General features: G+C 46.3%; 9 protein-coding genes across 9 annotated transcripts; 3 read left to right on the top strand and 6 right to left on the bottom strand.

The window, feature by feature from the left end:
- Positions 1 to 644: 644 nt before the first annotated feature.
- Positions 645 to 2,439, bottom strand: F5B22DRAFT_592089 (heterokaryon incompatibility protein-domain-containing protein). Its single transcript, XM_047973888.1, has one exon. It carries the CDS (start codon positions 2,332 to 2,334, stop codon positions 703 to 705), a length of 1,632 nt encoding a protein of 543 aa, XP_047834507.1. The 5' UTR covers positions 2,335 to 2,439; the 3' UTR covers positions 645 to 702.
- Positions 2,440 to 4,297: 1,858 nt separating this feature from the next.
- Positions 4,298 to 6,986, top strand: F5B22DRAFT_592087 (uncharacterized protein). The gene is made up of 5 exons (XM_047973887.1): positions 4,298 to 5,224; positions 5,279 to 5,530; positions 5,591 to 5,803; positions 5,893 to 6,135; positions 6,198 to 6,986. The coding sequence occupies exons 1-5, from the start codon at positions 4,510 to 4,512 to the stop codon at positions 6,320 to 6,322; spliced, it is 1,548 nt and encodes a 515-aa protein (XP_047834506.1). The 5' UTR covers positions 4,298 to 4,509; the 3' UTR covers positions 6,323 to 6,986.
- A 715-nt stretch (positions 6,987 to 7,701) lies between these two features.
- Positions 7,702 to 9,308, top strand: F5B22DRAFT_659546 (uncharacterized protein; the record flags this gene model as incomplete). Its single annotated transcript, XM_047980208.1, has 3 exons — positions 7,702 to 8,144; positions 8,198 to 8,492; positions 8,567 to 9,308. The coding sequence occupies exons 1-3, from the start codon at positions 7,880 to 7,882 to the stop codon at positions 9,306 to 9,308; spliced, it is 1,302 nt and encodes a 433-aa protein (XP_047834505.1). The 5' UTR covers positions 7,702 to 7,879.
- Positions 9,309 to 12,304: 2,996 nt separating this feature from the next.
- On the top strand, positions 12,305 to 12,679 carry F5B22DRAFT_642901 (uncharacterized protein; the record flags this gene model as incomplete). Its single annotated transcript, XM_047978197.1, has 1 exon — positions 12,305 to 12,679. The coding sequence occupies one exon, from the start codon at positions 12,305 to 12,307 to the stop codon at positions 12,677 to 12,679; it is 375 nt and encodes a 124-aa protein (XP_047834504.1).
- A 1,120-nt stretch (positions 12,680 to 13,799) lies between these two features.
- Positions 13,800 to 14,317, bottom strand: F5B22DRAFT_642900 (uncharacterized protein; the record flags this gene model as incomplete). The annotated part of the gene is made up of 2 exons (XM_047978196.1): positions 13,800 to 13,991; positions 14,024 to 14,317. 2 exons carry the CDS (start codon positions 14,315 to 14,317, stop codon positions 13,800 to 13,802), a joined length of 486 nt encoding a protein of 161 aa, XP_047834503.1.
- A 1,277-nt stretch (positions 14,318 to 15,594) lies between these two features.
- On the bottom strand, positions 15,595 to 16,811 carry F5B22DRAFT_659540 (GPI-anchored cell wall beta-1,3-endoglucanase EglC; the record flags this gene model as incomplete). Its single annotated transcript, XM_047980207.1, has 3 exons — positions 16,214 to 16,811; positions 15,896 to 16,095; positions 15,595 to 15,794 (listed from the first exon to the last, which is right to left on the bottom strand). The coding sequence occupies exons 1-3, from the start codon at positions 16,756 to 16,758 to the stop codon at positions 15,595 to 15,597; spliced, it is 945 nt and encodes a 314-aa protein (XP_047834502.1). The 5' UTR covers positions 16,759 to 16,811.
- Positions 16,812 to 17,684: 873 nt separating this feature from the next.
- On the bottom strand, positions 17,685 to 19,302 carry F5B22DRAFT_659539 (uncharacterized protein; the record flags this gene model as incomplete). The annotated part of the gene is made up of 3 exons (XM_047980206.1): positions 17,685 to 18,825; positions 18,893 to 19,046; positions 19,104 to 19,302. 3 exons carry the CDS (start codon positions 19,300 to 19,302, stop codon positions 17,685 to 17,687), a joined length of 1,494 nt encoding a protein of 497 aa, XP_047834501.1.
- A 240-nt stretch (positions 19,303 to 19,542) lies between these two features.
- Positions 19,543 to 21,377, bottom strand: F5B22DRAFT_592084 (glycoside hydrolase family 53 protein). Its single transcript, XM_047973886.1, has 6 exons — positions 20,833 to 21,377; positions 20,450 to 20,699; positions 20,202 to 20,320; positions 20,140 to 20,144; positions 19,748 to 20,048; positions 19,543 to 19,691 (listed from the first exon to the last, which is right to left on the bottom strand). Exons 1-6 carry the CDS (start codon positions 21,163 to 21,165, stop codon positions 19,644 to 19,646), a joined length of 1,056 nt encoding a protein of 351 aa, XP_047834500.1. The 5' UTR covers positions 21,166 to 21,377; the 3' UTR covers positions 19,543 to 19,643.
- A 761-nt stretch (positions 21,378 to 22,138) lies between these two features.
- On the bottom strand, positions 22,139 to 24,543 carry F5B22DRAFT_659537 (P-loop containing nucleoside triphosphate hydrolase protein; the record flags this gene model as incomplete). Its single annotated transcript, XM_047980205.1, has 1 exon — positions 22,139 to 24,543. The coding sequence occupies one exon, from the start codon at positions 24,541 to 24,543 to the stop codon at positions 22,213 to 22,215; it is 2,331 nt and encodes a 776-aa protein (XP_047834499.1). The 3' UTR covers positions 22,139 to 22,212.
- Positions 24,544 to 26,017: the final 1,474 nt, after the last annotated feature.

Genomic DNA, 26,017 nt, shown 5'->3' with positions numbered 1-26,017 from the left:
GTTTTTTTTGGTGTCTATTTGTTTTTCTCGCTGTTCTTTTTTGTCTACCACGCATGCGCGGGGGCTCGCGGGCGGCGGGCGCGGGCGCCCGCGCCGTGACGAAATAATACTTTACCGTCATCTGTAAAAAGTGCATACGTTTAAAGAGGTGTGCACGAGCTATTCGAATAATATACATATAGCTATTGAATCTATTTTCATCTCCTTTCCCTCTTCATTACAAGGATGTGTATTTTTTTATTTTATTTTGGTTTCTTCACGTAATTGTTTGTAGTTCAGATGGCGCGGTACAATGGTTATCGAAAAAGGGAGGTGATTTAAACGTCTGTAAGGGGCAAATTTAGTGTAGTGTATCTATTTCTACATGCAGTTCTTCAATCGTTTAGCAATGGCGAAGCTATTAGAATTAGGAAGGCAGTACTATTTCAACTGAAGCGTACTCAAGAACATGAATGGTATCGAAGTGAACGTAGGCGCTGTGCCATTTAGGTAGTTTATCAACACCAATACTGATCAATTGTAGAGTTTGCATTATTTACAGGGTTATTACCCGATATCGCAAGAGTCATCAAGAATTCTGTCACGGAACGACATAAGGAGTGCAGTACCTATGCCACTACGCCACCAAAAGGTAACGACGAGTTATCAAGTCGAAGGCTTGACGTCTCTGCACTCACTATATAGTACTGTACTGTGACAAATTCATTGACGTCGTTGCCCCCGTGAAAGGTGTATGTTCAGAACAAACCCACGCTGTCCTTGATATTCGTGTTCCTGTAGCTCGACTAGTATGGAAATAAACATGCTCGAAGATGGATCGACAATAAGAGTAGAAGCTCTTGATGTTGCAGCATCGGAATATTGAGAGCCAAACCGGAGGCGTAGGTAATCGGCCGCGACATAGTCCGCAAGGACTTTTGACTTCATAAATCCCTGAACGCGACTGAATGCGTGGTCGTACTGTTGCCAAATAACACAAAGGGGACGCTCCATGGTCGAGTAAGCGACAATGAAGCCCCTTCGAAAATCCCGTTCCGAGCTCTCGTCCAGCTGAAGATGAATATAGCCGTTGATCCCTTGGCCGTGGTTGAAGAACAATGACCTATTCTGGTCCCACAGCGCTTCTGGAGCTGTAGTTCTTATGCGAAGAGTTTCTGGAAAACGGACGCAAACAGCGCCCTCAAAGCACCTATTGATACGCGCAAATTCTAGTTTGGTGAGATGCGCTTGCATGTAGAAGGCTCCGAATAAGTTTCGACCTCGCCGCTGTATGCCCGCTTCGAACAACAGATTCGGTTGAACACGGACATATCCGTTGGCTGTTTTAGCCAAAAATACACCTAAGTAGCCCTGGATTTCCAGCTTAGACCAATCATCGCGCCATGAGCATCCCAAGTTCCATATGTAGTCCTCACTCACGCTAGGTACCGTTACTAATGCTGTCTCAATGCGGAGTCCTTTGTTCGTGAAGGTATATTCGTTTGTCAAGTTGGCGTCTCGAATTTTGTGCTTTAGAGAGCCGCAATTGGCGAATTCTGCTGAGGACTGTGCCAGTATCCCCCGATATGGTGGATCTGGACCCTCTTGTTGCCATGCAAAAAGAGTTAGGTCACAAGTTTGTTTAGCGATCTCTTGTTGTAGTCGCATAAAGGCCTTGCCCCCCTCGCCGTAAATCAGAGGCATATTGACGTCAAATATCCCCAATAGACAATACGCCCTGTCCTCTTCTCTCTGAGTTTTGCGCTTAGCAGCCCATGACATACGTCTACCCACGGGAACCGAAGAAAGACATTCAGGGTCTTCTAGGACGTCTAGATCAATCCCCGTTGTATTGGAAATTAAAGACTTCCATTCAGATTTGGTTCCTCGACAATTCCAACTGCTATCGTAGAATAATAATCTGGAGGACGCGATCAACTCTTGTAGTGTAAATCCTCGCGTTAACCATCGACATCTTGGGAACTGGTGTGGAAACTTTATAGTATCTTCGAAAGGAGACGAATTGGGGGGAAGATCAGACAGAAAGACAATGCAAACTTCGGACGCCTGGTACCATTTGAACATCGAATTGATGGATTCGGAAAGCTCAGCACTGGAAGACTTGTCGATGCAACAGGTGTCGACCCAGGCATAATGTAAACCGCGAGAGGCCGCGATCCGGCATGTTTCATGGATCTTAACGAAACCTTTCTTTTGCCGTGCTTTCTCCAGGTCGTGAAACTCCTGGAACGTAACCTCCTCATCTTCCCAAGTGTGCGATAGAATTGCATACGGGGTTTCCTCGACATCCACCAATTGATGCAGTTTCATCGTCTGGGTGTGAATAAGCCACATGATTCCGAGAGTGACGTTCTAACGATACTACAGACCTTCGTAACGATGGGATGCAAGTTACAAGTCGCTGCAGGCTACATTTCCGTCACGGTTTTATGCTCCACGCAGAGCCTCAAAGTCTCACTCAATACATATTATATGCCTACATATAGAAGCGGGGTATAATCACCTATCTCCGGCGCTGACATAATTGAACATTTAGAGGAAGATTCATCAATGATATTGGGCACGCATCTCACCCAAAACGAGAATTGCCTACTTATTGTATTTGAATTGAAATGGTTTGATATAAATTGTTAATGTTTACCTCCATTGATTTCTTACACGAAAGGTGGTGTTTCTACGCGCAAGAAGACTTCCGACATTCATCTCAAGGAGTTATAAGGAGTTATATAAGGAGTGAATAGCGGGGTAACTTAATACCTCACTCTTTATCCTCGCAGTAGTGGGACTATTGGAGACTCAGTGAATGACTTATAGATGGGACCATATGATCTCCAACGGCTAAACCGGATATCGGAGGGTAAAAGGGCAGGTAATAGACTACCGTTTCACTTGACACTTACCAATTTATATTTACATGTTGTTTGCCAGGGTTGGAATCTCACCTTCTCGTATAAAGCAAACCTTTATATACTAAGCAATGGGTTTAGAAAATTGGGCTTTAAATTATAAGAAATAAGAAATGAAGTCTTATATGGCTGCTGGTAACTTCATAATCCGGTGTATTTTATTTTTGCGTTAAACCCCTAATTACCGCTACAATCTCCAAGTAATGAAGTAGACGAATAGAAAAATACAGGATCCTTACCACCCACACCTATAGAAATCGATATTTCTACACTTCAATAAGCATTTACGTCATTGACAATGTAGAGAAAAATGACCATCGGGATATATATATGATTCAATGAACTGATTTGAAGGAAAGCGGCGTGAGTGTCCCTTTTTATGCTATCACAGATCTCATAGAATACAAGGTAATCTCCGAGATGCTGACCCTATTGCTAAGTTATCTCCTTTCACCTACACCAAACTGGTACTTTAGTGTATATACTTATGTTATTGAAATCTTGATTGTGTAGCTTGCTTGGTCGTGGTCGCCTGTTTTCCCTTCATAAGTGTGAGGGCATTTACTTGCTTGCTTCTGTTAAAAAAGGCGGGGCGCAACTAATATAGTCAAAATCGTGAAAGGCTCTTGGGGATTGATGCCCTTACTGCCACATTTCCGCTGTTTGCTATTCATCGCAGCCCTATGTTACTCCCTTCGTGTCTTTGACCCCATGGCCCTCTGGTACCAGCCACTTCGTAGTTCAAGCTGTCTAGACAGAAAAATCCGACTAATAATTACAAATCTCGTAACCCTACTCGGAGGAAATGGTTCTTGATTTTTACTCAGTGCTTCGTTGATTGGTAAGGTTTTCTTATTCTTTCCCTTTATCGCTATATACGCTCCTATAGTAAATACTCCAAGTCGTTTACTAAACTATACGTGTCAGTTAACCCCTATCTTGCCAAGTTCGACACTTGAGGCCGACAAGCTTGTGTCGCGATTGCTCTTATGTTTCCATTCTGGTCAGCAACGTTAAAAGTGCAGACATAGCTTGGGGAAATCGTAGCCTGGTTTCTAAGCATGAGTTATTAAGTCACAAGAGCCAAGCCATATATCGGCAAAGTCCGTTACAGCGGTTCGCATCCGTCACCGAAGTTCGTGGAGAGTATTTTTATATTTCTGACTAGTGATTAGTCATTTTAGACCGCTGATATGGCACCATAAGGGTATAGTGTGTAGATGGCTATTCATTTTCGGCCCCCAATGACAACCTTCACCAATCAGCATAGGCAGCATCAAAAGCCGACGCTAAAAGCTGACCAAACACTGGCAGCCGTACAACAAGCGAAATGGGAAACAAGAGGCAAACGGTCCAGAATAGAGAATATAAATTTATGATGCCCCACGGTGGGATCATCGCTAAGCTAGGAATCGAATCCTATACTAATTATAGTTGGGAACCGGGATAAAGATACCTGGTTAAGTCCGATCAGGCAATCGCATACCCGATATATATTGTATATTGCATATACTTCAAATGGAGTCTCCATTTAGAGTAAACAACCAAATGGTAAATACTAGCGTTATTATTATTATTATTTAATCAAGAAACAATCGTCAAAATGCCTATTCAAGATACACTCGAATTCAGATCGGATGACTTTCGTCGGGTTGTCGCCGGAGCCTCCACCGAATGGCTTCGCCAGCAAGAGGTGATAGCAACTCGAAAAGAAACACTAAGCAGTTTTGGAGTCGGCGCCGGTGTCGGCGGTGCCGTCGCCACGGGAGGGATCTCGGTGTTATTCGCAGCGTACAAAACTCGGAGTGCATATGTCGCCCACAAGAAACTTAAGATCATCGAGGCCGAGCTTCGAAAGCGCAGTGTCGAACTACACAAATTCAGTAAAACGAAAGACTTCCTTGGCCCAATTGCAATCGGCACTGTGAGTGTTGCTGTTGGAGCTGAGGTCACTGGCCTATTTGATAGTGTCACCGGCATCGATCAAATAGGTGTACCAGACGATGTTTTACCAAGCACAGGTCTCTTGGATAACCCCGGTGAGGCAGCTCGTGGAGCTGGAGGTGCAATAGAGCGAATTTTTGATTCTATTACCGGCGATACGAGCACAGCAGCGGCCATTGCGACAACAGACGCAGTGGCGTATCATGCCGGTATGGTTCAAGTAGAAACAATTGCTCAGGAGATGGGTCAAACGGTCGCCGAGACGCTTCTTTTTGCACCAGGGGAACCGAGTCCGGAATGCAAGCGTAGTGCTGGTCTGGATGGGTTAAGTTGCGACAAGTGTAAGGCTAAGATCACGCAAGGCCAATATTGGCGTAAGTTCATGGATATCGTGTTTCACAGCGCTGAGCTGACAGTCATGATTGTAGATTGCTGCGATTGTCGCGATGATAATTATGACATCTGCGATGGGTGCTACAGGAACAATATCAGGTGTCGAGATTCCAAGCATGCTCTGAAGAAGTTTCAAACTCCCGGTCGGACAGATTTCATTGACAGGATATCCAAAACCCCTGGCTACGGCTTATGGAAACCAAAAACGTTTAAAGCAGAGCTATTGCAAAGTTACCTCTTCTCTTGTAATTTCTGCCGAGCCGAAGTCCGACAAGGAAAGGTCTTTCGTAGGTGCTTCAGTCAAAACGTTATAGGAGAGAAGAGATATGAACAGCTAACGGTCGCAGATTGTTTTGAGTGCGGCACTTTCGATCTTTGCGACGAATGTTATCTCTTGGGCAAACGTTGTGACGGTAGACACAGTTTGGCCGCGGGACTTTGCGCGATCGATATCTCAGACTGCCCAGGGTATTATCTACGCAATCTTCCAGTCAGTAGAGACTCCAATCCATGTATTTGCGCCAATTGCAAGAAGTCAGCGAATCAAGGGACTTTTTACCGTGAGTCATTACCCGGTCCGGGGTTGTTTAACCTTATGCCTTGTACAGATTGCTCACGCCAGATGCTAACTGATGTGCTCCCATCACAGGTTGCTGCTCATGCGAAGATGGCTCTGGTTCTAGTCCTTACAGCCTTTGCCACGACTGCTACGTCAGCGGGCACCGCTGCAAGCAGCCTGGCCAGCATGTTTTATTCCTCTACCTTGTGTCCAACGGCGCTTTTCCAACCAAATATCCGAGCACCTGTAGGCGGAAGGGGTTGACGCGAACCTTTAAGAATGGAGGTGCTTGTAGCAGGTGCAAAGACTACATCACAGAAGGTTCATTCTTCCGTGAGTGCTAACTATGCTCACTTCTCGTGAATTGACTGCTGATCTGAACATTTGTGTCGTAGATTGTTGCCGATGCCCCGGTGGTGGTGGTCCAGATGATTTCGACATTTGTATGCGCTGTTATCGAGGAGGCAGGCATTGTTACGACACAGATCATCTCTTGACGCGACACTATATTAAGCGATAATTACTTTATAACAAGGACAGAGATCTGGGCTTGGAATTTGATGCTATCCACAATATTCTGATCAATTGGGGCTGCAGGAGTCCTTGACCAACCAATTCCTTTTTGGCCTTGGCGGCTGGACTCGACTCTGCTATTACATATAACTGGTCTGCTAGACCTGACCGCCTAGATCTCATTGGGTTGTCTCATGAAGCGATGTCTGTATAACCCTACTTTCCAATGTTGCCTGCATGTCTCTAAAGATCATGAACAGCCTGCATTAGCCTTTCGTACGGCCGAAGCACAAGGCGAACTGCATGTTCAGCTTGTACGCGTGTAACATACTTGGTGAACTATCCTCGCCTATGTACTCTATTTGTATCTATACTAATCTTGTAAAACTGCCCTTGGGTTCGTACGATCTTAGAATCAGCTATACTGCTGCTTCAAAAGGAAAGAGCATATTTGTCACGGAGAAGTGTATACTGAGCGGTAGAGCCTTATTGCGGAGATCGCCTATTAATAAAGAGATATCCAGAGATAACATCACAGGTTAGAACTTAGACCTCAGATCATCTGAATAGACCTCAGCTGATCGCTTCTGTAAGTATGGTACTGGTTCACTTCCACTGATTCCGCACCTTCGCAACAACATTATCCTAAATACAGAATAAAACCTGAACACCATCAATGATGTCCCGTTTCCAGGGGCTGAGTGAACAGCTAACCACCCCCCCAATACCCTTGCATACCCCTACAACTGTGAACACGCTCAGTCAAACCTGGTTAGACTAAGGGGCTTACCGTATCATGACTCTGGCTAGCTGAAATTATCTTCTTTGAGACGCATGCAGTGAAGTAGGAAGTAGAGAGGAGGAATGCTAGCACTAAGATGTAGCATGACAGCCCGGAACCGCCTGAAACATTTACTGAATTAGTGCGCAGGTGCACTGGCATGTCTTACTCACCTCACCATGCCCGTACGCAAGGGATACTATCGTGATCCATTTCCTGTACCAATCGAGCCGCAAAGCTTGGGGCTCTGATGCAGGGATTTAGCTCTATCATACTAATTACGGTGCTGGATGCGATGTTCTAAACAGTCCCTTCACGACAGGCGATCTATGTCGTAGGTTTCTCCCATATTGCATGGAATCAACTGATGATAGTTTTTTTTTGAAACATTGGGGAGACTGGTCCATGAATCTCCCACCTTGCTTCTATTTTAATCCGGGCATAGATGGACAAGAAGTATTCCTGTCGCCACTATTGCGGTTGGAGTTGCTTTTCCCCTCCTTCATTTTCACCGAGATCTTCGATAACTACCTCAGCAAAATGCCACCAAAGCCACATGGCTCAACTACCGTTTTGGGGCAAAATTATGACCAATCAAATAGACATGAGACGCTCTCAGTGACTTTTGGTAGTCACGCTGTCTCAACGCATGGACCATAGTACCATGAACCGACTGCGGTGCTCATACCGAGCTACCTATATAAACAGGCCTGCTTCTTCTTGCCTCCATATGCGGCAATCCGACGTGGGTATCTAGGTTCTACTGTAAAAGACGCGCTTAAGATGAGACCATCACTGTTCCTGCCTCATTTGTTGCCCTTGGCAGTCTGTCGAGTGTCTGCTTTGCCAACAGATACCCCAGAGGCCAGTATTAAGCAACTCAGAGGAAGCGTGGATGAAGATGTTAACCACACACTACCTAAGCCTAGATTTGCCAAAAGGCAGGCCCCAGACATCATCCCACCCTTCGACGCGAAGAAGCAATATGTGAGCACAAAAGGAAAGCATGCGTTCGTGCCTCCTAGTGGTTCTGACAGACGAGGCCCTTGTAAATAACTCTTAAAAACTCCGTGAATAACCCCCCGAACTGACATTATCGAGGCCCGGGCTTAAATAGCATGGCAAATCACGGATACATCCCTCGCAATGGCATCGCAACCATCCAAGAGATCGTATCAGGCTCGATGGACGTTTTTGGCATGGGAGTTGACGTAGCAACATTTCTTGCCACTTATGGAGCCATATTTGATGGCGACCTCACGTCGTTCTCTATCGGAGGGCCTCCCCCATCTTTGCTTGATCTTGGTAACCTCCTTGGTGAGCCGCAAGGTCTTTCTGGCTCGCATAACAAATTCGAAGGAGATGCATCGCCCATCTACGGCGACTTATATCAGTAGTAAGTCGCATGCACATGGGCTTTGGTACCCTACTTCCTTATCGCTTCGCAGAATCATGGCTGACATGGTTCAGTGGCAACAATCTCCCTCAGGTATCTCAGTTCACCGCACTCTACGAGCTAGGCCAAGCAAATGGAGACTCTGTAGACCTAGGCGTATTGGAAAAGTATCGTGTGCAGAGATTCGAACAATCAGTGGAAAATAACCCTTACTTCTTCTATGCGCCGTTCTCAGGTATCGTTACTAATACGGGAGCATACATCTTCATATACCGACTCATGGCCAACAAATCAGCTGAACATCCGGAAGGTTTGCTGGACGGCGAGACGCTAAAGTCCTTCTTCGCTGTCACTGGGGATTACCCACATTTCACTATTAAGTCTGGACACGAGCGAATCCCGGATAATTGGTATAAGCGCCACCCTGTCGATTCTCACACGCTTCCATATCTGGCCGTAGATGGGCTGGCCGTGTTGCTCCGACATCCCCAGTTCTTGTCTGTGGGCGGTAATACGGGGACTACGAACTCGTTTGTAGGCATAGACCCAGCAAACCTAACGAATGGTGTGTATAATTCCGCAAACTTACTCGAGGGTAATAATGCGTTTTGTTTTGGTATGCAGCTCGTTCCGCAGGTGGCACCCGACCTGCTGTCCGGTTTATACAATGATATCACGAACGCATTGAGCATTTTGACGTCCGCGGTTGACAATGCTACTTCGGGTTTGAATTGCCCACGACTGAGCGGCATCAACAAACAGAAGCTCAACAAGTTCCCCGGTTATACAAAATTAAAACCTAATGGGATGTACTAAAAATTCAAGCGTGGTAGAGACAGGTGGAGGGACCACGATAATGGATTATCCCACTAACTGTGGAAACTGTCAGTTGGACTGCTTACCTAATTGCCTAATTACTTAGGTAATTGTTCTTTGGGAGCTATGCGCTACCTATATCTCGCTCATTAGCTGGCTAGCTATAGGCAATATGGCCAACATCGGTGCGAGTGTGTCTGCTGATTAAAACCCGGGTCCGGCGCCATACGGGTAGGTCCTAGCCATTAGCTGCCCATGTTGGATTAAGACTAATAATAACGTTTTATCTAAGTAATAAAATCTTTTAATATAATAATAAATCCAATAATTAAAAGTCTACTTGTATTAAATATTATTGGATTTCAGCTTATTAAGCTTTTTAAATATATATATTAACTATCGTTTATATTTAATAATTAAAAGTTTTATGCATATCCTTTGGGTGGTTGGTGATCACATTTGAGCTCTGACCACAAGGCGAATCCGATTCATCATTGCTTCGAGTTTCGACAGGGAAACGGTTGTCTTGCTCTTCATAGCTCGTCCTATTACTTCTTCTTGGTGTTCCAGAGAGCTCTTGGCAGTCGACTAAGGGATGGTCGCCTTAATCCTCCTTACTGTTCCCCGCTTCAGTCAAAATAGGCGTAGGTAATAACGCTTTCTCTTTTGTGCTACAGAACACGGGATGCTCCGGGTCAGAAATGTCTACAGGAGGTAGTTGAACTCCTGCGTCAGTCGTGGGGACTTCTTTTGCGTACCTATACTACGAATCATCTCCTATCGGCTCGTGCGTAAGGCGATGTAATTGAAGATGCTCGTTTGTCACCCATTCGAGATGAGCGTATTGGCGGTACTTTAGACGCCTGTGGAGACATTCAAATATTAGCTCAAGAGAATAGGACATAACAGTGATGAGGATACCAGTTATATATGTGAAATATAGACCGAAAACGTTGAAAGACGTGTATGCCGTGGTTCGTATCTTCTGTGACATGTATTAGCTAATTATATCGTCTAATTCCATTGATGTCTAGGTTTTTACCTGACGCTTTAGCACATCTTCTCCTCTTCCTTGTTTAGCGGCCCGAAGCGAAGATGATCTAGTTGAGGGTTTGTATCGCTGTAAATTGTTTGGACAAAAGATGCCTCAAACAATGAAAGCAACATTTCGAACCAATAAGTAACATCTTCTTTCCATTGTTCTAGGTGTATTTTGATTTATGGGAGCGCCGCCTTCAAGATCAAGTTAGGGATCCCATCTGGGCCCGGTGCCTTAAGAGCTGGCGTTGCTTGGATTGCGTTCTCTATTTCCTCGGGTATTATTGCTAGTATAGGTATTTGGTCTGTATATGTAGCATTTTCGATATCTTCTAGGTTAGCATTTAGTAGGGTTGGAAAGAATGTCTCTTTGAATAACTGTACTTTTTCTTCTGGTTTAACTGTTTTTTGTTTAATAAAGGGGTGTTTTAGTTTAGGAATGACATTTGGTGCTTGGTTTTCTTTATTTCTTGCCTACTTGGCAACTTTTTAAAGGGATTCTGGCGACTTTGCTGCTTTTTCCACCTTTTCCTTATACGATTGTTGTAGCGCTTTCCTATTTGTTCTCGTTTTAACGTTTCTTACCACTTAGTAGGTTTCCCATAATTCGTTAGTATTGTCTAAATTATGTAGACGTTAGAGTCTTTTTGCCTTGCTAAGCACTTTCTTGCATTCCTTGCTTCATCCTTCCCTAGACTTGTTGTAAAAACGTTTCTTAAGGGCTGCCTTATCGGCGGCTTCCCAAATAGCTATGCTCACATTGCATACATAATCTTCAAAGGCTGCTCTAGTTCTCAGCCTTCTTAGCTTTGGGAGCTTCTACGCTAGGGTTTCTTAGAATTTCTCGCTGTTAAGTTCCCTTTAATTCCTTGCCGGTTCCTTCCGCAATTGGGTAGCCCTTAGGTTAAATATAGTAGCGATGGAAAGATAATCTAAGTCATAATCTAAGTCTCGATCTACTTCGCTCTGTACTATTCTGTCTGCCAACCCGATTATAACCAGGCATAGATCGATTGTCGGGTGTGCTCCCGCCTCCTCGTACGTGACGGTTCCTAGTAAGAGTGTGTTTGTAAGACCATAGTCCTCCATAATTTCGATTAGATTATCTGCTTCTTAATCTGCTTCTCTGATGTCCGTGCCTCCCCAGAGTTTGTGATGTAGGTTAAAGTCTCCAAGGACGATTTGTTCTTCGTGGCTATACTCTTCAAATATCTAGCGCAGTAAGGAAAGGACGCTTTATCTATCTGGCGCTGCCTAGCCTAGGTTATATATAGTTGTGCTAGCACTGATCATTATAAGTTGTTACAGAGCTTGAGGGCTCTACAGAAGTTGAAAAATCGCTACAAGAACACAGATGCTCGAGTTCAGGAGCCCAAATCCTAATGCGAATACTTTCTTTCAGATGTCAATAACACCCCTTTTGCGATATGACTGCTGTTGCATACATCAAATGTGCAATGGACAGGAATTTATATCGTCTGACTGTCCCCGCCATCTGATTTAATATGCACACAGTCAGTAGATATTCCATTAGCAGGAAAAGCGTGCCCCCTGGTGTCCCAGCACTGTCTGGTCACTTCTGCCCTCCCTTTGTGCAATCTACCTTGTGAAAGTATAACCTCCTAAAACACGATCATGCTATCTCCCAAACAAAATAGACGTTTTATAATTAATCTACTCTACTGGGACACTAATTTCTAGAACTGATTTATAATGCTAGTTATTAGGCATCTTCATGTGCAGGTATATCATGGACACTAAAGAAGGTTTCAATCTGTGTTCTTAGTTAGTATTAAGGTCTCTTCGGACCTCAAATAAAACCCAAAACCTGCTATCTCCTTCCTAACCTTTCCTTTTTTTCTTAAATAACAGCCCAAGTATCGTTCTCGTTCAGACAGGTCTTCACTCAACCAATCTCCTTACGTCCATCTTTTAGATCTCACCCCCTGGCATTCACCATGCGTGCCAGTACCCTATTCGCTTCCGTTGCCTCCCTTCTCCTCGTCGATGCCGCCCCGCTTAACATTGGCGACAACGAACACAGACACATGGTCCTGGCCCTATATCAAGACAACGACTGCCAAATACCCATTCCTGGAGATGGCATTACCCAAGTGAACAGTGGGACCTGCGATACCAACGTCAGAACTGGGTGGTCATCGGCTAAAATCATCGAAAATAATATTGTCAGGCCACCCGCCGGTTGGCCTTACGGTCCGGAATTTTATGAACGCAACAACTGCGCAGTAGCTCAGAAGAGACATGGCTTCAGCGGTTTACCGGGCCCTTGCCTGAAGATCGGATTCATTGCCAATGCTGTCGGGTACTTTTAGTAGATGAACCTTCCGCCGCAAGATCGCGCTTACCTTTAAGTGGTTCACGGGTCGAACTTCATGGGTACAAGGGGAAGTCTAGGTCAAGATACTGATCAACTGTCAGACGTAGGTGGAGTCGGGGGGGGGGGGGGGGGTAAACTAGGGTCCGAAGATCGCATATATATTCAGCACACCGCTCAGTCGCTCGTAAGATGGAACCTAGCTAGCTAGAGCACTCAATACTACCTCGATACGATCCTCCGTGCTCACTACAGGGACCGTGAGGCCCACCTACGTCCGAGATCAACAGACAGTCCTGCTAACTTATCCGTCGATGTGATGGTCTAACTAGCTCTTCCTGCTGCAAGCCCATCCAAAACCTATTAGTCGCTAGCACTTGACGATGTTATACTACATCTCTTACTCCTAGATGGTCGGCCCAACAGGGGCCATTTCGTTAGACCTTGTGAAAGTTCAGTAGTGATTCTAGGTTATTAAGGAAGGCAGGGGGTCTATGATAGACTCCAATATTTCTTCTAGATATTCACATAAGTACAACTGAGTATTAACGATGCTGAAGTCCCTATGTTTCTCAAGGTGAAGAGTAGTGTGACTATATATAAGTCCCCTCCGAAATGAGCGAGCCGGTATTAACAGCCAGCATTTTATCTATTTTCCGCATACCGAAGTAGCACGTTAAAGGTCTTCTTGATAGGTATGTAAGCAAAAGCAGGTGCGTCGGAGTTTCGCCATCGAAGACGGGGGACATAACCTGGGCTACTACCGCCCCCTTCTTGGCAGAAAGACAAACGCGGTAGTCTCTTTCGAAAGCAAATAGACCTTTATGAGTGCATTGTACTGCTTTTGGTTAACCAGTTGAACCGGACATAAATCAGATATAAGCAAGATCGTCTGGGCGAGTGATGTGTCTTCGGTAAGACACTATAAGAGCGCCTTACTTTGGTATTGTCCTGTTCTTTTCTACGATTTTGTCAACGGCTAGTGTAAGGCAACTATCAGGCACTGTGTCGTTTGTGATCGATGCGCCATAGGGGAAGATGATTCGTACAGATGCGGGCGCCGACGGGTCCAATGGTGCGTAAGCTCCAACTTTGAGCACCCCGAATATGGCAATAACCTAGTTTACTGATCGATCTGCGTATACGCACACCGTTTCATTAAGTTGAACCCAGCTAAGTTCTTGTGCGATAGCGGATGCTGCTTCGTCGAAGTCATCATAAGAGATGTCTTGCCCACGGCCACAAGTAACAGCTATTGTATCGGGCTGCCTTGCCACGACGTTTTCGAATAACGTCACAAGGTCATCATTCTTTGGCTCGTCCAGAGTTTCAAAAGACTCACAATTACTCCGCCAATCGTCTGCTCCATCTCCTGTGGCATGAGCCGCTGTCGGATGCTAGGCGCCAATGGTATCTCTTCGCCATCTGGGACCAAACAGTCCATTGCATTCCGAAAGACAGAGAAAACGTTGTTGATATCTTCTTCAGAATAGTCAGCCGTAGAGTAGAGCCCTCGGAGACAGCTCTGCCCCTGGATAATAAGATTTAGGGGTATTCCGGATTGCATATCAAAGCAGTCGGGGCTGATTGGCGGAGATTGTTCCAGCCTTTGGTGTTCGTTAAACTGTGTCGCCATGATGGAATTGAACTTTCTGTTGAGTCCATCCACCTTAGACCCTTCCTAGCTAATATAACTAGTGGGCAGTGCATACGTACTCTTCGAGGCTCAACGAAACTTGTTCATTCAAGATTGAAATTTTCCCATAATACCATACAGCCGAACAACCTGCTCCCGCGAAGATTCGTCGAAGATTCGATGAGCTAGAGAAGTGAGACGCCTATCCCCCTTACCTGGTCATTCTTACTAACACTTATCAAAGCGACGTACGGTACTTTAAGTGTCATCATCCAAAAAGGTGTCCTGAAGAACAGCAACCATAGCGGATCTGGGCAATCACCTCATCTACCTTTCAACGCCGATACGATGGAAATTGATCAGCAAGAGACTGGGAGTTTCTTCGAATCACTATACCTCCATGTGATATACATCGCCGCCGCAATCATGGCGGCTGCCGGTGAAATTTTCCTTCCGATAATATTAATCCATTGGTCTTTACCCGAATGCATCGCGTGGACACTGTCCATTGTATGGTGGGCCTATATGATGCATGGATATATCTCTAGCCACCTGCAAGAGCCCATGCCCCACCAGGAAACCGTTGCTTGCAAAAGAAGGGGCACTTAACCTCATGGAACGCACCGCTAGTGATTGTTATGCGGGGGGGACGACGACTTCGAAGGAGGTACTCTAGTGTATAGGCTACGAAGCCATGCGCATGGTGGAGTTTTGCTGTGGGAATGTGTAAGAAAAGAAATTGAAAGTATCAACAGGAAGCTAAGGACCCTTACTTCCGACTTTCTAAACATCGCGCATAATAAAGCTTTCCTTGTTTAATACTTCAAATACGATCCATGGTACCAAACAAGTGAGCATGAAATATGCCTACGCTATTTGGTGTAAGGTGCTCTGGCCCCTGAACCCCTTTTTGACCTCGATGCGCCAGTAACTCACGACGACAGTGATCTTAATTTGATATCTATCCTCTACCAGCTGCTTCCAATGGAGTTAAGTCTAAATCCATTCAACATCTACTAGTTCTATGTTCTAAGAACTGCTTTTTTAAAAGTGACAGGCATCTGCGTGATCCCCGGGAATTTTGAGACAGAAAAGGCAAGAAAATATTAACAGTGCAATTTCATCATGAAGAATAATTTCTATTTATACTCTTCTAGTCCCAGTGGTTTCAATGATACACCACCTATTGCATAATCCAATGCCAATAATGATGTGTCTATTCTATACGATTAATATGTTATACTTTCACTATAGTAATACCAGTCACGCTGCTTGGCTCAAGAGCAGGCCAGGTTGTACTTTGGGCTTTCATCGGTAGAAGGTGTGATAGCAAAACTGAGATCTGCCGTCGTTTTTGCTCCGTCCACGAGTGTGTACCAGAAAGTACTGCGTTTTCCAAAGAGTGAACAGCCAATCGTGTTCCAATACGTCTTTGCATTATCCAGCGAGGGTACTGCATCACGTCGCACCGGTCCAGCTACATAGCCATGAGTCAGTCTCATTGGTGATGCTACGAGTTCCATTATTTACAGGTAGTATGACGCAGGAAAGAGACTGGGAGTTTAGAGTACGACTCACTATCGGGCCAACCTGTCTCGGTAATCCAAACATCTTTACCCTGAGCTGCACCCTCAGTGGCCGATACCGCCGACCAGAAATTGTCTGCTGCTTTCTCGATCGCGTTGGGTCTCGCATCCTCGAAGTATGGAAACGAGTTGTGACATAGGAAGTCTACCGCCTTGACAACTTTGCTGGCCTCAGGTAGTACCCACGCCGTCCTATCACGATCGCCTGTTAGCTAAGACAAGTCTTGAAGTGGTTCGATACTACTAAGAGTCGGTCATCTCCGAGCAAGAAGTCTGTTCATGAAAGACACCAGACAACGGGGGGACGAACCAGGTATCAACATGAGTAACAGGTATGTGCTCTAGATCAGTGCCTTTGAGCCAGTCTCGTAGCCAACCAATGTATCCCTCAATTTCATCAGCTGTACAGCCTGGGCCTTCTCCATTGATGACACCCTGCGGAGAGCTTCGGTACAAATCTTCGGATCCCACACTGATGCCGACCACGCGTTTCGTAAAGTCATCTTTGAGCGCTCTAGAAGCGCCAATGAGAGCGTTCAGCTCATTTTCAAATACGTGGCGACCTGCACTGGCCCAGAGCCCGACGAGAATTGTCGTGTTGGTGTCAATGGCTGCTTTGTAAGCTTCGATATAGTCTGCCGAAGTCCCGCACTGGATTGAGGTATAGAGTCGAGCGGCCGTGAAGCCTGATGCCCCATGAAGATTCCTCGCTCGTTCGAAAAGATACTTGAAGTCGTCATATCTTCGACATGAACCGTCCGTATTCATTGAGCCGTAGCTAAAGCCTTGGACAATCCCAGCGATGGATGGCGTAGCTAGTGCTGCTAAAGCAATGGAAAGCGATTTGATTTGCATTTTTTACTTGATTATGTATTCTTTTGAGAAGAATGCTGTTTGGTGTCAATTCCTTAGTTCCACATAATTGTAAAGAAGACTCGCATGCGGTAGAATACGCAGAGGAGAATGAGAGAAGAAGACGAGTCGCAAATGTGCCAAAGGTCAAGACGAGCAGGCGTGCTTGCACATATAAGACAGGTCTCTGGATCATACTTGCCCAGCCCCAACTCTCCGATGTAATCAGGCAATCGAAAGGAAAGAACACAGGAAATAAGATACTGTCGTAAACTTCCCCTCAGAACATATCCGGACGTTCCTGTTCGAAGTGTGCAGCATGGCTAGTGTTGAAGCCGCCCCCTCTCCAATCTACCAAGACATGGATCTGTAGTTAGTTACCATTTCCGGTACAAATTTCTCGTATCTGACCAATGAGCTTTCTCAAGTTATCCTGAAGCGTGGCGTTTCGTAGATTCTCTTGGCAGGAACGTGGCCATGGCGACATCATGGATGTTCCTTTTCCTCTCGATGGGAGTACCGAGAAAGGGAATTCGATGGTGTACGGTCGAGGGGAAGTCATTATTCGATTGGTATATCTAATGTTTCAATGTGCTACCGGGCGCCTGTCAAGTGTTACCAAATCCTATTGACATTAACCTCGGCTCTTTGCACATATTGTAAATCCAGTGTGATGATACAATGAATAATAGTACGACTGGAACTGTGTTGATAGAATCAATGTTAATGTCTGCTATGATACCCTCAAGAACACCCTCCCAAAATGTACACGTCGATGCCAGTTTCACGTGTGAGAAATTTTCGAATACATTGGCAAAGCATCCCGAACAACTAAACAAGTCCAGCTTGCTTCGCTATAATAACACAAATAGCAAAATAGTAATACAGGAACCAAGTGATGATCTTAAGCATTCCAATCCGAGATATTTCTATCGCGGGCCAAAGCTACCCCGCCGACTCTCAAGCGGACTAACAGCCATAGGTGTGCCTCTGCCACTTGCATCGCTAGGACTAAGGGGCGACACCATATCATCATCAGGCTCAGGATGATACCCGGGACCAGAGATTCCACGATTAGAATAAGAAGAAACACCGTCGTTCGGCAACTTTTTAGCATTCTTGCCGGAGTTGAGAGACGTCGGCCCTGGTGTGGTCTTCGTGGGGAAGGGCGCGCGCTCACTAACAGTATCCAGTGTCCTCGTAACCTCCTGCTCGAACGTCGTGTCAATCGTCGGCGGCGGAATGTAGCTCGTCCGTGGGCTCTGCAACGCCAACCCAATGGCGCCGGTCAAGCTATCTTTACCCTCTGGCTTCTTCAACAGCGGTGGCGATAAAGTCGTCGCTGATGTAGGTGGAGTCGGCATCCGCAAGATTGGCACCCCTCGCCTCGTATACCGGCTGGAATGCGATCGTGAGGGACGCTCATTCTGATTGGATCTCCTTTCGAAGCCTATCACGGGGTGTGAAGAGAGCGGATTCCTCGGACTTATAGGGGGCGCTTCAGCGCCGAGCGGCCAATTCTGTCCGTAACTTTGCGGGCGAGCTGCAATTGGTGCTGAAGCCTGTTTACCTCCTGCTGAAACAGTTATAGGCAAAGCAGCTTGTTGTTCATGAATAGTTGACAGCGGACGTGTGTGTGGCGGCGAAGCTTTATCGATGATGGCTGTATTTCCTGTAGACGGAGGACTTATATCTGTGGGTTTTATAACTTTGTGTATGCGTTCTTGCTGTCGTCGCCGCCTCCTCCGTATAAAGAGAAATAATCCTAGAATCAGCAATGCAACGAATGCGACTGGGCCAAGTACTATCCCTGCAATTTCGCCCCTAGGGATAGAATTCGATGCCGACGGTGACGGTGACGATGAATCGGTGCTGTCTACGGGTTCTATGGCTATAGTGCTAGAGGTACCCTCTGTACATGAACTCTGAGAAGTCGTGCTCAGTTCGGGAGGGTAGGGGTACAATTCGCCAAAGCCGGGCGTTTCAGCGCATCCGACATGTGTGAAGGTTGCGCCAGGCAGCTCATCTGTTGAGAATTCGTACGTAGCGCAATATGCTTTTGACTCTGGACTACCGAGACTCTGTCAGCCATTGACTTATCCTCTCTCTCACTTTGAGTACTAATCAGTCCACCTACCAACATAGCGTGTGAGGCCCGCACCACATTGCGCTCGGCATCTCCTCATAGTCGAGGCAGCCAGTGTATATAGACGCGTTGCAGTCCGCGCCGGCCGCGCAGCAGCCTCGGTAGTTGTCTACATTTACGCAGTCATACCCGACATCGCAGGTAACTGATATAGGTCGTGGTCAGTGCGTGTACTCTTTCCCAGTCTGGGCCTCAGACTTACTTGCACCGCCGACCGTGAACCCGCACGTATTCGGCGCTACTACGAATGGTGATGTCTCGGCGTCTTTTGCTGCCGCTGTTATTACTGGTCGCTCTGATCTAGCATTGCTCGCTTGGTATATATCGGCGGTCTGAGTGGGTATAGAAATGAAAGGCATAGTTCTGCGATGTGGTCCCCTTTCTCGATCGTCATCACGCATCACAGGTGTATATACGGTAAATTCGAAGAATTCTAGAAGGAAAATGTGAGTAATTTGTCGCAGATCGAGCACGAGGCAAGCACGAATCTGGTCTTTGGTTTCGGGGACTCATTGTTCTAGTCGTCAGGATCCTATGATCAGTTCCCCCTTTGTTAACGAGATTATGAGTCTACGTCATGTGACAAAGCGCTCTCCACTGGGATACAAAGCATATCTACTTATGACATGATGAAATCACAGTTTTACTCAAAGACTCGATGTTTTATTCGCTTTATCTTGCTGTAAAATAGTTTGCCGCTCGCTTGACCCCTCCACATACGACATTGACGCACATGAAAATCTTAAATGGTATTAAACACATCCAAGCTAGACAGTTCTTTCCCAGGGTACTATAGTATGTGTTAGTAATGGGAAGTTGCAAGAAATTGAAATAGATTGAACTGACAGCGAACATTGTGTTCGATGAGCATGATGATCCCAAGCCTGCGTTATCGACCCAAGCGGGCTCCCAGTAGAATATTCCGTTTCCTTTGCTTACACCAGCAACTATCGCGGCGACCTGTTGCATGAATGTAGTCTGGCCAGCGGCTGAGAACGGGATGCTCTTAAGGTCGCTCGGGAAAGCGTATCCGGGAGATGGGCACGACGTTGGCCAGTTTGTCTCGGCAACAACAAGCTCTTTACCCCATTTGTTTGCCATGTTGTTCAAAGTGGTCTTGAGATTGGCTAGGGTAGCGCTGCTGCCACTGTTGACATGTCAATTCTATAATTTACGGAACTAAAAGATCTGTCGGACAGGTCCTTGGTGAACCCAGTGAATGAATGAGCAGATCTTACTAGAACTGAAGTATTGTTAGTATGCCGTGATGGCCGAGGTTGCCTGACGGTTGAGAACTTACAGGATAAAACGATACTCCCATCATGTCAAAGTCTGACGTAGAGAGAGGTCCTTGCTTCAATACTGATGAGTAGAACCATTCCTGGGTACTCCAATCCCAGCCATTGTCAAGATGAATCACTGCAACCAATAGGGTTAGCTATGTTCCTTTATTTCCTTATTCATGTCTTCCGAGGCATAGAAAAGGCCATTGCAAAGGTGTTTCTCTGGCTGCCCACTCAAAGCAGACAAATTCAACGAAGGACTGACTTATCTTGGGCTTCGGAGATAGATTACTATCCTTGATGCCGTAGGCTGCCGAGTGCAACAACCGTGCGATGTTGTATAGTTGATCGTATTTTCCGGTAGGCCAGAGTAACCCCCCACGAATCTCATTTCCGATGGACATGATTGTCGGGGCAATCCCAGCTGCGGCAAACTGATTCGACACGTCTAACGTGTAATTGTACAACTTCCAAGACAGGTTTTCTGCATCCGTAGGCCAGCCGCGAGGGATTGTCTTTCGAGAAATTAGACTTGCTCATTCAGATAGGATTGAGAGTTGGGAGTACGTAGGCATGCAAATTGAACACAATGCATTGGATGGACTCTGTCAAGAGAAATAATGTCATAATCCTTTAGAGGAGCTTTACCTGATGAGCTGGATCAGCCCAAGTGTCACTGTAGTGAAAATCCACGTAAACGTTCAACCCTGCCGCCTTTGCCCTTTTGGCGATCTGCAAATTGTACGCAGTGTTATAGTTGCCATCGGAAGGGTTCACCCATACTCGCTGTCGCACAGTGTTGACACCGCTTTCTTTCAGGATCGACTCTAGAGGCTTCACCGCTCCGCTCGTCGTAGTGTACGTGCGTCCAGCTCTCTCCTCGACCATCACCGATGACCAGTCCACGCCCTTGTGAGTCAATGCGCCGCGCACCGGTGCCGCCGCCAACGCTGCGAGCGTCAAGAGTCCAGAGAGAAGCATCGTGGCTAGAGATTAACTAGCTTGCTAGGCGGAAGCGGTGATTAAACCGTGAAGGTTATTTGGCGGTGGAATATAGCGAGTTCAAGACGTGCGCTCGCATACACGTATCACACGCTGATCATATTGATTATGATTGATGGAAAACGGCATACTTATACCGGGGAAGTGGAGTGCCCGCGATGGCAACGCGCCACGTTTGGCATATCTAAACCATATTCAATACGGCAAAGAACTATATAACTGGTTCCTAGCGCACGTATCAGAAGTCTGAGGTTCCGTGGACCTGGCCCCTTGGCATCTCCGCTCTTCCAACGGGAATTAATCCGGTACGAGAAACGCCTCCGACGGCTGCACATCCTCCGAGACCCAGATCCGATTTCCTATTTAGCTTGGCGTGAGCGCCGCTTCTCATCAGGTTTCGATTAAATGTTCCCAGCAAAAGTTGCAAGGAAGCATTATGATTAGGTAAGTCTAATATATGAAACGACCTATTTATGATGGAGTACGACACCATTTGCATATTGGAACGATTGGAACGATTCCAGCGTGACACTCTGTTAGCGTAGCAATTACGAATTGATTCTTTGAGTCGTATATGCTCCCTCTTAACAAATCGCAAGATGTGATTAGTATAAGAAGGTTTCACCTCCAGCCTTGTAACTGAAAGGAAATTTCAGTAATTACCAATCGTTTAGGCAGACGTTGTCAGAAAGAAAAGAAAAAGCTATGGTTCTTACAGGGTTGAGGGGAGAGGTATAAGACTTAGGTTGAGACGCAGGCTTAACTCTTACCAAGTAAGAAAATTTGTTCATATTGAAACTGTTATCAAGGCCCCTACATGGAGACTTATAATTGTACAGGAAATCGGAGAGTGGGAAAGGGGGAGAGGAGTAATTAAAAGGGAAATCGAGGTTGTGAAGCATTAAAATCTAAATTGGAAAGAGAGCGAGATTATTTTATATATGTAATCTAAGTGATATTGTATCTCCGTACCAGATCAGAGAGATATGAAGTGACAAAAGAAAGATAAGTGTTCATCAACAACAACTACTGCTCACCATTCCTCCTGTCGCTGTCCCTGCTGCCTGCTTCAGGCCGTTCTCTGCGGTGGTGGGGTCGTTCCTCGTCATACAGCCTAAGGATCAAGGGGCTCTGTGCACTCCCCGAGGGCGGAGGGCGCGTGTGGTGCCGGGTCGACGAGGCATCGGGGGTCCTCGCCGGAGTAGATGATCCCGACGAAGAGATCCGCGAAGGCACTATTGGCGGTTTGGAACTCGAGGACGCTGAGGATGAACCGGTGCGAGATGACGTCCCCTCAGGACCTCGTGGTGTGGCTGGTGCTGGTGGGGTCGACTTACTCGGTGTGGTTGAAGAATTTCTGCCACTGCGAGATGATTCCGATTTCGACCCGGAGTGTTTTGTACTGGTCGATCCAACGGCCTCGGTGCTCCATCTCAGTGTCGCCAATGAGTTGTTCTGGTTAGAAACGAGCGGCGATACTGTCGCGATTACAAGTAGGCGCGACCCTAGGGAAAGACTAGTGCGTAAGTAACGAGTGAGGTTGTGTCCGGGATGGAATTTACCACCTGAGGCAACGCTCCTGATGCTCTGGCCGAGATCAAGCAGGGATTTGTTGATGTCGTTGCCTTGCTCAATCTGCAGGGCTGAAGAGCTAGATTGCAAGTTGTTCTTGCCGACGCTCTCGCTCCCGGCCAGGTCGACGAAGGATGTAGTGCCCTTGGTGACTGTACCGTCGGCGATAGAGTGACGCACAATGGTCACAGAGATAATGAAGTGCGAGCGTGAAGATGTTTGGTTTTGCCTTGTTGAGGCGGCCTCCCGGCGATCAATCGCTGTCTTGATGACTCCGAATGCTTCTTCCTGGGTGGTCAGCGGCACAGAAGTTTCAAACCCTATCTTCGTCTCTACCTTCTGCCCGCCTGCTGATGATTGGATCAAATCATAGACCTTATTGAGGTAAACCTCAACTGCAGTCATCTGGAACTCGTAGGCGTACTGACCTGCTTCCTGGCTGGCAAGATCGAAGATCAAGCCGATAAAGCTGTGCACGAGCCCATCGCTGGACAAGAACGTATAGCTCTTCCCTGTGCCCGTTGCTCCGTACGCCATGATGGTGCTTGAGTTACCCAAAGCAGATGATTGCGCGAAATCCTTGATCTCGTTGAAGATGGCCTGGTTGCTCTCCCCGGTACCGAAAGCTCTCTGAAAGTCGAAGTCTCGGCTCTCTTGTCTCTTGCTGTCATCCAGATAACTCACTCGTAACTTGGACCATGGGACCATCGAATTGATGTTGTCCGGGTTATCTGGGTTCGAGAAATGAATCAGCTCTTCGTCGGGGGTGTCCTGGGCGGGACGTACTCTGCACATCACTCTAATATTTCCTTTCGCATTGGCGAGTTCTTCAACCATATCACGGTACCTCTTGATCAAAAGCAGTGAGTCCGCATCTTGTCGATTGATTCGAGCTTGTTGTATGGAGATGGTCTCTTCTTGCGTTTTGACGGCCTCTTCTAATTCCGCCACGGCATTCTTCCAATTCTCAATATCATTGGTCATGTCGGAGGCTTTTTGAGACTCTACCAGTTTAAGCGCGGCCTTGAGCTTCTCTATCTCCTTTTCCCGTGCTTTCAGTTCCTCATTTGCTTCGTGCGACACTACCACTACTTGTTCAGCTGTAGATTCCTTGATGGAGCCTGCGCGCGCTACTTCGGCCTTGAGCTTCTTTATCTCCTTTTCCTGTGCTTTCAGCTTCTCATTTGCTTCGTGCGACACTACCACTACCTGTTCAGCGGTAGATTCTTTGATGGAGCCTACGCGTGCTACTTCGGTCTTGAGCTTCTGAATATCTGCATCCTGTTCTTTCAGCTTGAGGTCGGTTTGAACTAACTGCGTTAGCGTAGCATCTGGGATGGTGGGAGTTATCGTCTGCTGTTCCGTTATGACGTCCGTCATGGTTCTGACGTTGGCAAGAGCAAGCGACAGTTCAAAATTATTGATCTTCAATAAGTCTATCTCCTTTTCGAGCTCGGTGTGAGATTTATTGTGGCCTGAATTTGCGTTACCAAAGCAGCTGACGATGTCCTCGGCCAAGCTGCGAAAGTGCTGTTCAATGTGCGGGAGCACGGCGTCAAGCTGCGTCTCGAGCTCTCTAGGATCATATGGGATCCTTCTGACTGCCTCCGTTAGCGAATTCAAGTGGTGGTTGACTCCGTCAACATGTTCTCGGATTAGAAGGGACAAGAGATCACGTAATTCGTCTAGGAACATTGGTTTCGCAGAAGCGACCTCATTCTTTAACGAGTAAATCACAGCCTTAAGGCTTTTTAGTTCTTGTGCGATCTGGTTTTCGTCAGACATTCTTACTCGAGTCAAAGTAAGTTATGATAGGTTCTGAAAAGGAGGTTAGTAGTTGTAGTTGTTGTTGATAGTGATGGCCCCAGGAGAGCTGGAGGGAAGGAAACTACAATTTTATATTCACTGCAGGTACCAGGAAGGACTCAGTCCTTTCAAGAATGTCATTGTATGCGAGCACAATAGCTATGTATTTCCAGCTAGTGTCCTCTCTTTCAACGGCACTGGCGACTAAGAGGATGTATTCATGTGTCAAATACATTCAGCGAGAGTGTGAACAAAGGCCGACATAGTGAACACTCAAGAATTTTTTTGGTTCCCCTTCTTTTCTCTTTCTTCCTCTACAAGTGCTTGATCGAGGTACTGAAGCTGTTGCGCATTTAAGAGGTCTCAAAGCGGTCGTCAGCCTTACATAACACGATGTAGATCCGGCAGGCGTTGCGATCGCCAAGATCATGCAGCTACCTATGTACTACCACAATAGCCAAATGCAATGGCCCGCTGCAGACATAGATCTGTCGGGTACACTACCTTAATTAGAATAATCGCAGATGTTTCTCTCTCTACACGTGTAGGCGATTCTCTCTTAGGGACGCAAGGTACGTGATGTTTATAGGTTGGCAGCTTGAGGCCTGACTTGTAGCGCTAAGAGATACCTGAATTATTAATAAAACAAGGTGAATCTGAAGAGCGCCCCCTCCCCTCCCCTCCCCCCATCACCGTACGGCATACACGCGAATAAGATATTGAGGGCATAGCTTGGACAGCTTATATACTTCCTTATCTCTAGTAGTTATGACATTGACCTGATGCACCGAAGTGCTTCACGCTTACTTACTTGAGGCGACGTACCTGTGTTCTACCCGTTTCGAGGGCACAGACAGCCTGGGGTAGATGGCGTTTCACAAGTGTTCCAGAAATTGCATTGTTGCGGGTAGGTAGAGAAGGTGCGCTAGACTACGTAAATACTTACATATCTACTGCCTACTGTATCGTAGATACATGTAGAAGATCCTCATGATTGATGACCGGACATTGTGGTGAGAAAAGATAGACTCTGCAGATAATATGGCCGAGATGAGATGGGATTAAGTAGGTAGGTCTGTAGTGTTCGTTCCCGAGCTATGTAAGCACGCTACTAGACATCGACTCCGGATGGATCGGCACCAAGCGTGATACGGAGCTCGGCTCATGCGCAGTACCAATACATGGTAGATACTACTATTAGTACTATATAATAAAAGTAAATTAGGAGAGGTCGAATGCAAATGCATACTATAACTGATACAACCTCATCAGCTTGTCACCACTTGCAGATCTGACGACGGAAACAGCGAGAGAACCTTAAATACATATGTATGTACTTAGCTTGACTGGGATGACACGTGGTGTATACAGACAAACAGACTTCAGTAAAGACTTACAAAATCTTCAACAACAACATCTCATGGAGTCATTGGAACGTTTGAATCGGATTGGA

This window comes from Xylaria bambusicola (genome assembly GCF_022495145.1).
Source record: "Xylaria bambusicola strain CBS 139988 unplaced genomic scaffold F5B22scaffold_5, whole genome shotgun sequence".
Taxonomy (NCBI): Eukaryota; Fungi; Ascomycota; class Sordariomycetes; order Xylariales; family Xylariaceae; genus Xylaria; species Xylaria bambusicola.
The sequence above is the reverse complement of the archived record's forward strand: the minus strand, read 5'-3'. Positions and strand labels throughout refer to the sequence as shown.

Bases quoted from the DNA above. Each gene is read 5' to 3' on its own strand.
- F5B22DRAFT_592084 (XM_047973886.1), bottom strand. From the start codon at position 21,165: ATGCTTCTCTCTGGACTCTTGACGCTCGCAGCGTTGGCGGCGGCACCG. The intron at 20,321-20,449 runs GTCAGTCCTTCG...TATTGGTTGCAG, and splicing joins ATCTCCGAAGCCCAAGATAA to TGATTCATCTTGACAATGGC. The intron at 19,692-19,747 runs GTCAGTTCAATC...CACATACTATAG, and splicing joins CATCGAACACAATGTTCGCT to TACCCTGGGAAAGAACTGTC.
- F5B22DRAFT_592089 (XM_047973888.1), bottom strand. From the start codon at position 2,334: ATGTGGCTTATTCACACCCAGACGATGAAACTGCATCAATTGGTGGAT.
- F5B22DRAFT_592087 (XM_047973887.1), top strand. From the start codon at position 4,510: ATGCCTATTCAAGATACACTCGAATTCAGATCGGATGACTTTCGTCGG. The intron at 5,804-5,892 runs GTGAGTCATTAC...CTCCCATCACAG, and splicing joins GAATCAAGGGACTTTTTACC to GTTGCTGCTCATGCGAAGAT. The intron at 6,136-6,197 runs GTGAGTGCTAAC...TTTGTGTCGTAG, and splicing joins CACAGAAGGTTCATTCTTCC to ATTGTTGCCGATGCCCCGGT.